At 37.5% G+C, this 9931-nt stretch overlaps 1 protein-coding gene across 1 annotated transcript; it reads left to right on the plus strand.

Annotated features, from left to right (window-relative positions):
- The first annotated feature begins 604 nt into the window (after positions 1–604).
- LOC104239750 (probable serine/threonine-protein kinase At1g01540) lies at positions 605–4536 on the plus strand. The gene is made up of 7 exons (XM_009794472.2): positions 605–1426; positions 2111–2215; positions 2360–2482; positions 2599–2769; positions 2873–3002; positions 3096–3305; positions 3934–4536. Exons 1-7 carry the CDS (start codon positions 825–827, stop codon positions 4096–4098), a joined length of 1506 nt encoding a protein of 501 aa, XP_009792774.1. The 5' UTR covers positions 605–824; the 3' UTR covers positions 4099–4536.
- Positions 4537–9931: the final 5395 nt, after the last annotated feature.

Consider the following 9931-nt stretch of genomic DNA (forward strand, 5'->3'; position numbering starts at 1 on the left):
AGAAGATTTTTGAATATTAGGATTTTAAATTAGAAGTCCGTACGAATATCTAAAATATTACTGGAGTTTTATGTTTCTAAATATGCTACTCCTGTCATTTAAGGGAGTGCCACTTAGAAAAAATGAATTAATAATATTAAAACTTAGTAAAAATTAAAAATGGTATTCTTTTATTCCAACCTATGCGATGTACTTTTCGTTTTAATATGTCCCAAAAAATTGTACAACTCTATATTTGAATTAATTTAAGTTTATATTCTTTACTTTTATTCTTAATGAAATAATTTGTAACCATATAAATAAATTTTAGATTAAAAGTAAAATACATAAATGGAGGAAGTAGTTTTGAATCTATTATAATAGGGCAGCGGGTCCAGAGAAGACTCGAATTATAAAAATTTATTGTAGCGTATATTTTTACAAGAGATTATTTTTATGCCTGAAAATCGTCAGGGATTATATAACAACAACTTTACCAGGGTCCTCCGCAAAATCTATTTTAATCCTTCTAATTTTGACGATTCACTCCTTTTAGCAGGCTTAAACAAATCTTCCACTTTTAGCAGTCGCATCAATACAGCTGCTCCTCCCCCTCCCTACTCTTGACCGCTCACTTCGTCCTTTGGTCCAAAACCCACTCACCCACAGCTCCTCTAACATCCCACTGTCTGTACTCTGTACTATCCCCACACCATACCACCATATACTGTCACTAAACCTTACACTGGACTTCCTCTCTCTGTCTTTGACACTTCTTAGTGTTCATGTATTCCAATTTCAGCTAACCAAGATTCTTCTCAGTAGTAGAAGAATAAGAAAAAAAAATGTCAGCTTTCTTAAATGATGAGCTCTCAAAGAAGACTTCAATATTCGGTCTACACTTATGGGTAGTTGTTGGTATTATCGTTGGAGCTGCAATTGTACTCCTCCTCTTCCTCATCTCCCTTTGGTACACTTCAAAGCGTAATTCTACAAACCCCCAAATCCCACCAAACATCTCTTCCGAAATCAAAGAGATCCGAGTCGACCCATCTCGGACTCTACCCGAAAAACCGGACCCTCTTCCGGAACCCGAGAAAGAACCCCTAAACAACTCAGGTGGTGGTGGGTATCAACAAAGAATCCAAATTGAGATTGGGAGTGGGAATGGGAAGGGTCATTTAGTTAAGTTCCCGGATCGGGTCGGTTCAGGTGGCGGGTCGGGTCAGGGAAGCGGGGAGGTGCGTTCGGGTGAGCAGGGGAGCATTGCGGTGCCTGAGGTTTCGCATTTAGGTTGGGGTCACTGGTACACTCTGAGGGAGCTTGAGATTGCTACTAATTTTTTTGATCATGAGAATGTGATTGGGGAGGGGGGGTATGGCATTGTGTACCGCGGAGTTATGGAAGATAATAGTAGTGTTGCTGTTAAGAATTTGCTTAACAACAGGTAAAAGGCATTCAAAGTTGTTTGCTTTTATTCTGTATGCTACTGATAAAAAGTTGTTTGCTTTGTGCTTATTTTTTTGTGTATGCATAGGGCAATTGCTTATATATACTCCCCCATCCCATTTTATGGGAAGATGTTTGACTAGGCACCGAGTTCAAGAAAGAAAGACTGGCAGCTGAAATTTGTGGTCTAGAACAATCTATAGACATTTCAATGGCTACTCATTAAGTTAACAAGTTTCAAGTTAACTTGTTTCTAAATATAGAAAAATGTTTTTTTTGGCAGACTAAAAAGGAAAGAGTATCACTTAACTAGAGAGAGTAGATGCTAACATGTTTAGGCATGTCACATACTCCTCGCACATATGTCTGCGTGCCATTTATGTTAAGTGTGTTTCATGGTTATGCGTCCTTTCTCATGAGTTAAATTACAATTTAGAGTTAGTAGGTTTAGAGTGTAGTTTATTATGTAAATATACATTTTTAAAAGTCTGCAAATGTACATGATCTGAGCTGAAAGTAGTGGATTCGATTGAACTAGCTGCGAAGGGGTAGATCTGCCACTGTTTTTTGGTCCTTGATTAGTTAAATGCAAGCTTGAAGTTTGATGGGTACTTATAGGCTTATTTGGTGAGGAACAAGTTTCTTTTTGTTCTTTAGGTTTTTCATGTGATATTCTTTTCAGGGGACAGGCAGAGAGGGAATTTAAGGTTGAAGTGGAAGCAATTGGTCGAGTTCGGCACAAGAATTTGGTGAGGTTACTTGGTTACTGTGCTGAGGGAGCTCACAGGTATTTCAGTTTCAGCAGTCTGCAATTTGATTTGATCAATTACCGTTACATTTCTGCGCTTGTAGCCTATAAGGATTATTTGGACCTACAAATCTGCTGATTTTAGTGTTGGGATTATTCAAGATGATTCTATGCTATTTGCAGGATGCTTGTGTATGAGTATGTGGATAATGGGAACTTAGAGCAATGGCTCCATGGAGATGTAGGGCCATACAGTCCTCTTACATGGGAAGTTCGGATGAATATTATTCTTGGAGCAGCAAAAGGGTATAAGTTCAGCTCTGTTTGTTTGGGATATTTAAACTTCTAGCTTTTTCTTTTTGGGCAGTCATTGTTATCTAGATTGTGTTAAATGAAAAACTAACTCTTGACAATGAATGCAGGTTGACCTATCTGCATGAGGGCCTCGAACCCAAAGTTGTTCATCGTGACATCAAGTCAAGCAATATTTTGCTTGATAAGCAGTGGAATTCAAAAGTATCTGATTTTGGTTTAGCTAAGCTTTTGGGCTCAGAGAGGAGCTACATAACTACCCGGGTTATGGGAACTTTCGGGTTAGTGCTGGACGTCTCAAATCCACTAGCATTTACTGTCGCTTCTAGTTTTTGGGGGTAACCGTGTAAATTGATTTGCCAATGTACTTGTTTTTCTTATCAGCTACGTTGCTCCAGAATATGCCAGCACTGGCATGTTGAATGACAGGAGTGATGTTTATAGTTTTGGAATTCTTGTTATGGAGATTATTTCTGGAAGGAATCCTGTGGATTATAGCCGTGCTCCTGGAGAGGTTTGTTCCGATTATCTAAATGGCCGTCTTGTTTTAAAAAACCTCTTTAATCTTGCATCTTGTTCTGACTTTTGTAGTGGATCTAACTCTCAGGTAAATCTGGTTGAGTGGCTTAAGACTATGGTTTCTAACCGGAATTCCGAAGGTGTTTTGGATCCTAAGTTGCGTGAGAAGCCATCTTCAAGAGCATTGAAACGTGCCCTTTTGGTAGCATTACGATGTGTAGACCCCAATGCTCAAAAGAGGCCAAAGATGGGGCATGTGATACACATGCTTGAAGCTGACGATTTCCCCTTCCGCGATGTAAGCTTGAGCTTTTCCTCTTAGAACTGCATGCCCTTAAACTGAATATCATATATTACTAGTCATGACAGCTGAACATGCATTTTGGTTCCTGGTATCTTGCTAACTTTATGTATGCAAACCTCCTTTCCTTATAGAGGAATGCAACTTCTCTCTTATTTATTGTGTGAAGGAACTCCGAAGAACATATCCTCTGGGAGACGGAATGAACTGAATTGAGTCTAATAATCACTAAAGTATGGTGCAATTTTGTTGCTTTAGAGTGTTTACTTATCTGTGATGTAATGAAGGTCATGTGTCTTCTTTTCTGTTATGAGCATTCAATGCATGCCACATTCTCCTCTATAAAGACGATGCTTGTTGCACCACAGATTCAGTAACGGGTCATTTGGATAGTGAAAACTTTAATGAATCTCCCTCTCATTTTCTACGCGTTGATTGTTTTAAAAACTAATTTTAGAAATCTGATCAAATATCTGATATCAAGTTTATTATTATGAACTAACACTAGTCAAAACTTTTGCCAGGAAGCTTTGTTAAGTAGTACTTAAATCACCTTATCAGTTTTCTATCAATCATCATATGATAGTGCATTGCTTCCCTCCCTTAAACTGTGTGATTCATGCAGGATCGAAGAACTGGAAGAGAACATGGACGTTCACATCATGATGAAATGAAAGAGAGGGTAATGGACAAGCGCATAATTGAATCAGGTGATAGCAGCGGATATGAAAGCACTGTTCAAACCAACCGATCTTTATTGAGGAAGAAAGAAGTTGATGACGAGGAGTAGCCTGGGCAACTGGGCTTAAAGGTCAAATTCAAATTCCCTAGTTTCTTCTACCATTCATTTTGGAGCTGGCGAATGTACATACAATTCACTTGTGCAAATTCAGCACTCGCTGTAGGTTTTTTGTAGAGTAGCTCTTGTTGTTGTCATATTTAGTTGCTTTCAATTTTGTTAAGAGCATAGCTCTTTTGTTAGTATATAATTAAACTTCCACTCACTCTTCTAGTTGGATGCACTTTCCAAATGAAAAGAAATTGTCAGATTGTATTACAACAGACCTATGTAACAATCCCCTTTCAATTCCATGTATCAGTTTGGTCTTCATGTAAGGAAATGTTGAAATGATATTAGGTGAAATTAGTAGTAAAATGTAGCCTATGTTTTGCCTTGTATGGGTTTCAACATGTTTAAGAAAGTGAATACTGTTTGTTCCATTTTATATATGTTACTCTTTCCTATTTAGTCTATTCTAAAACGAATTATACATTTATTAAAGAGTTTCCAAATATAGTTGTTCCATCTCAAAAAGTATATTTGGAAACAACCTTAAACCCCCCTCCCCCCTCATTTTGCTCTATATGACCTATATTCTCTTTGTTAAATGTTGTGCCTAGTCAAACATTTCTATATAAAATGAAACTGTGTAATTGCTTGACTATATAAAATGAAACTGTGTAATTGCTGTAATGCTTTTAGTAATTTGGTTTATGAGTTGGGATATTTGTGGATGCTGGGAGGGGTTTTGGGGGGGGGGGGGACCAATAACCACTGTAGTCTCCAGCATATGCTGCGAGAAGGAAAAGAGATAATATCTTTTGTTTGACAGCTAAAAAGGGGCACACATTGTGGATTTTGGACCCCTCACTCATTTATTGTGTTTTCTGATCTTGTCTCATTGGAAAAGGTCAAGGGGTAACTTTCATTGTGACTATGCTAAGGGCCCTACCAATAAATGATTATCTTGACTCTCTGCATGTGAACTAGAGAAGAGAGTTTTGAAGTGAACGTATAGTTGCTTTCAGGCTAAGTTGCTCGGATATGGGTGTGGGTGTTCGAGCGAAATGTAAATTCTAAGATTCAGGGATACGGATTCTAGTTTAGGATCTAGCTAAAAATAATTCAAAAAAATAAAAATTTAAAAATATCTCTAAATTATGAGATATTTTGTGGAATACTTACGTATAGCTTGTAAAGTGTAGATCTTTTTTTGAGTCTCGAGTTGTAGATAAGTAAATGATTGATTTCCTAGATAAAGTATTATATTTTCTTCAAATTTACCCTATTTTAGTTCTGATTTCGGGCATCAAATTGTGTCCGTCTCGCATTTTTTGTCCGTCGTTAAAGTACCCAAAATTGTTTAATCAAATCCGGTACAAATCCCATATTCATACCGGTGCGACACCTAGTCGGAGTAACTTAGCTTTCTTGCTATGGGGAGAGATTTCTCTTCTAATGCTTATCCTAGCTAAGAACAATGGCATTATATTCCTCCATTATTGAGTCCGTGAAGTCAAAAGATACTACTGCAAATAGCTCCTCCTCTCTACAGGGCTTCGTTTTATTCATGCGACAGTGCATCTCACATGTAGTTTCAAACCGTTCTTTTCCGAGACTGAATTAGAAATTCTGCACAAATCGCCTGGTTTTGTCTGGGTTTATAGTGATATAACTATCGCACTTATTCAGCTGGACTTATCCATATTACTGCCACCCGTGAAGGAACCCTATGGTTCTGATGTGCTCGTATATTTATGGATAAAGCAAGCTATGTTATATGTGATAAATAGTGGATAATGTTATGAAATATAATTCAAGGTAGCAATATGGAACAAGGAAATAAAAACAATTTAGTAAAACATGAACAAGAAATGGAGATAGAGAGAAGGAAGAGATTTTTTTTCTTTAATTGTGTGTATTTTCCTATCTATTACAAGGCCTTTATATATGCATGAAAAGTGAAGAAAATATGCATGGAATATGTCATTAAGCATTTGACATGAAGATCATGAAGAAAGAGTAGACATCCACCATAATATGATATTTATCATAACAGATAATTATTTTTTGCAAAAGATCCACTTTATTGCTGAATCTAATGACCCTGTTGCTATGTACATATCACTGAATCTAACATCTTACACATCAAGAGGTCCTTGTCAGGAGTCTTGAAGCCGAGGTCGGAATCAAATGTGGTTCTTATGGACTCAAACAACAAAAATATGTAAAAAAAAAAAAAAAACTTAGTGACCAAAATATATATAGTGTTTTTTTTAAAGACGCTATACTTTAACGGCCGTTTGGCCGGTTACGTATAACGTCTTTCAAAAAGACGCTATATATATAGCATTCTTCACTAAAACGCTATACATATTAAGTGGGCCCACAAATAATTCTTCTATGCTTAATTGACATAACAATAATTCAACTGGGTATAGTGTTTTAAGCTAAGACTCTATACCTCAAATAATTGAACCCCCAGGCTGGTTTTTGCCTTATTTAAAGAGGTGAAAGATTTTGTAAAAATCCATTCATAAACATTTTCAAATCTTCCGAAATTTTTCTTTGTTAAGTTGTTTTGTATTTTGTCATAATGTCTGAAGAGCGAATAATTAGGGTTTAATTGTATTTTTTTTTTGGGGGGGGGGAGGTTGTGATGGCGAATAACTCAGTAAGCTATAGTTTATCTCCATAGTCTCATGTTAAGTTGCCACTTACAATGTAGTATGATAAATTGATATCATTTATATGTAAAAAAATGAGTGTGAGCAAAAGTTCGGTGAATCTTAAAATAACCGGAAGATATCCGTATTCTGTGACTCCGCAAGGGGTTGCTTGTTATGCTGAGTTTAACATCAAAGACGATGAAACTGAGAGATTTTTTTGGGACTCCAGATGAATATCAGGAATTTATTGTGATAAAACTGTTTGAAATGTACGTCAAGGCTGAAGACGTTCACAATAATGAGGTTGTGCAAAGTAGGGAAATCCCTTAATCATCGGGTGGTTATTTTGGAGCAGGTTTAGCCAAACAGGTTTCGGCTGAAAGAGTTTGGCCGGATCTAAACTTATCTCCACGGGCGAATGAGGAGCGAAGAAATAATTTCTCCCCTAGTATACATAATTCACAAGCCGAGTGGTAAACTTCAATTTTTCTTTGTGTTACGATGTATATTTTGTGTATTGTATTTGTATTAACACTCATATATTCCACAGGGGGCACTGACCAGATATGAATTTACAAGTTACAAACCAACGGCCAGTTGGAATATGCCTAGTTTTGGTGTGTTGGATCATGATGGTCCATCCGAGAGTCAGCATCAACAAGATAATGTGCATCATGGGATATCAACACATTATGATTTGTAAGTGAATATATAAAGTTATTTGTATTGTTTGGACCAATTTCAATAACTCATTATTTTTTTGGTTGTGCAGTGAACACGAGAAACTTGATGGTCCCGTCCTTACTCAATTGCCCGAAGACGACGTATTTACTCGGTCTAGCAGATGCGCAGAGTCAGGAAGAGAATAATAATTATAACAACAATGCCGATAAGTCTGGAGATGACACACCCTTCCCTAACGAGGGTGATGATGAGGAGGAAGAGAATGCCAAAACTGATTTGACGAGGGAGCATGCTCCACCTCCCGTTAGACCAAGAGTGTACGAGTCCCACGTGCCGTTTCATTCAAGGCATATTCCCTACCTTGATCATTTGCCAAGTATGCTAGATGTGGATGCCCTCACAAGGGATATTGACGAAATTCGGACGGCAATGTGGGATGAATCTAGACCAACGGTGCTATCAAAGGACATGCTTTTTCCTAATAAGGCGTGCCTAATCAGGACAGTGAAAATGTATAGCGTAAAAGAGTGTCGTGAGATGATGGTATAGGAGTCATCTCCGGATGTATACAAGGCTATTTGCCATAGATGGTTTACAAGTTGTAATTGGATGCTGCGTGCGAGGAAGAAGAAAACAAATATGTGGGTTGTGGGTAAATACATTGGCGCCCACAATTGTGAAATGGACATATTCATCGAGAATCACTTTAACTTGGATGTTGACTTGATTTCTCTTGTCTTAATTCCACACATTGAAGCCTCCTCAACGTACAAGATCAAAGAATGTATTACATCTGTCCACCAGGAATATTGGTGTACCATTACCAAAAGAAAGGCATTTCTCGGGCACAAACGTGTGTTTGAAATTGTTTATGGTGACTGGGATAAGTCATTTGCATCTCTACCCAGGTACATGACCGCATTGTAACACTTTAACCCCGGGACTGTAATGGAAGCTTGAGCGGAGTCCGAAAATACCAGAATATATATATTCAAATACGTGTTCTAGGCATTTAAACCAACAATTGATGGTTTTGTGCATTGCCGGCTGGTAATATCCATAGACGACACTCATGTCTATGGAAAGTATGATATTAAGTTGTTGATCGCCGTTACAGTAGATGCTAATGTACAAATATTTCCCCTAGCTTTTGCTATTTGTGCCGATGAAAGCCAAGAGACGTGGATGTTATTTTTGAACCACTTGAAGGAGCACGTTCTCAAATAAAGTTCAGGTATTTGTCTAATATTTGATCGTCATGGAGGTATTTTAAGTTCTGTAGAGCATTTGCCTAATGGCAGGAACCATATGCATACCACTGTTATTGTGTGAGTCACCTGAAGGCCAATTTTCAGAAGAAATATCCCAACAAGGACTTGCATGATTTAATTAGGATGGTTGCAACTGATCACCAGGAGTGCAAATTTAGGAGGCGCATATAATCGATAAGGCAGGAAGACGAAAGAGCTTATCATTGGTTGATGCGACATGATCTTGACAAGTGGACATTGTATGCGGATAGTGGCAGACGATGGGTAACCCTGACTATAAATATGTAAGAGTCTTTCAACGGGTTATTAAAGTCTGCACGTGGATTGCCTGTGACTGCCATGGTGCAGATGTCATTCATACAGATGGCAGAGAGGTTTTTTGAAAGGCATAGAGGTGCATCAAAATTAATGGAGAGAGATGTTGAATTTATGCCAATACCAATGAAAAGATTTGAGAAATACAGGATGCGAGCACATTGGCATTCATTTTTACAGTATTGCAACGAGCGAAATATTTTTGAAGTTCGCACAGCTATCTATCAAAATCGGGAAAATAATACACACACCGTTAATGAAGCCAGCAAATTGTGTTCTTGTTGGAAATGGTTCATCTACCATATTCCTTGCTCACATGCCATGAAGTGCTTTCAACATACAAGTTACGCGACAACCCGGTATGTTGATAAGCAATACAATATTGCTTCATACTTAAATACATATAGTGGGCAGTTGCAGCCAGTGGGTGCTGAGCATTATTGACCTCCAGAACCATTTAAAATAATGTGTAACTAGGACTATTTGCGTAAGCTACAAGTACAAAAAAGAACGCGTATGCGGAACCAAAAGGATGTTGGTGATACTGTTTATGCTCGCAAATGTGGCATATGCTCGCAAACAGGACACGACCGTCGTAAATGTCCTTCAGCTGGTTTGGGTGGCGGTGGTAATCCAGCTCCTGCTGGAAGTTCATCTAATGTGTCCAACTATCAAGGATACACATAGTATTTTATTTTCATAATGTGGTTGTAATAAGTGTATGTACTTGTTTATCTTGCAGAATGTATGAAAGAAAATTATGTTTTCATTGCTGTTAAATCTTTTTGATATTTAACATTAATACTTCAATATAATAATCTAACATAAACCCATTTAAAAAAACAACCTTCAAAACAATCTTTTTGGTATATAACATTAATATACGTAGTGACATTTTTTTAA

The sequence above is a fragment of the Nicotiana sylvestris genome, chromosome 10 (assembly GCF_000393655.2).
Source record: "Nicotiana sylvestris chromosome 10, ASM39365v2, whole genome shotgun sequence".
In the NCBI taxonomy this organism is placed as follows: Eukaryota; Viridiplantae; Streptophyta; class Magnoliopsida; order Solanales; family Solanaceae; genus Nicotiana; species Nicotiana sylvestris.

What these genes read in the sequence shown, in the direction of transcription:
- LOC104239750 (XM_009794472.2), top strand. Translation starts at nt 825, where the DNA reads ATGTCAGCTTTCTTAAATGATGAGCTCTCAAAGAAGACTTCAATATTC. An exon ending in ATTCTTGGAGCAGCAAAAGG is followed by an intron (nt 2,483 to 2,598) that starts GTATAAGTTCAG and finishes CAATGAATGCAG; the next exon opens with GTTGACCTATCTGCATGAGG. An exon ending in ATAGCCGTGCTCCTGGAGAG is followed by an intron (nt 3,003 to 3,095) that starts GTTTGTTCCGAT and finishes TCTAACTCTCAG; the next exon opens with GTAAATCTGGTTGAGTGGCT.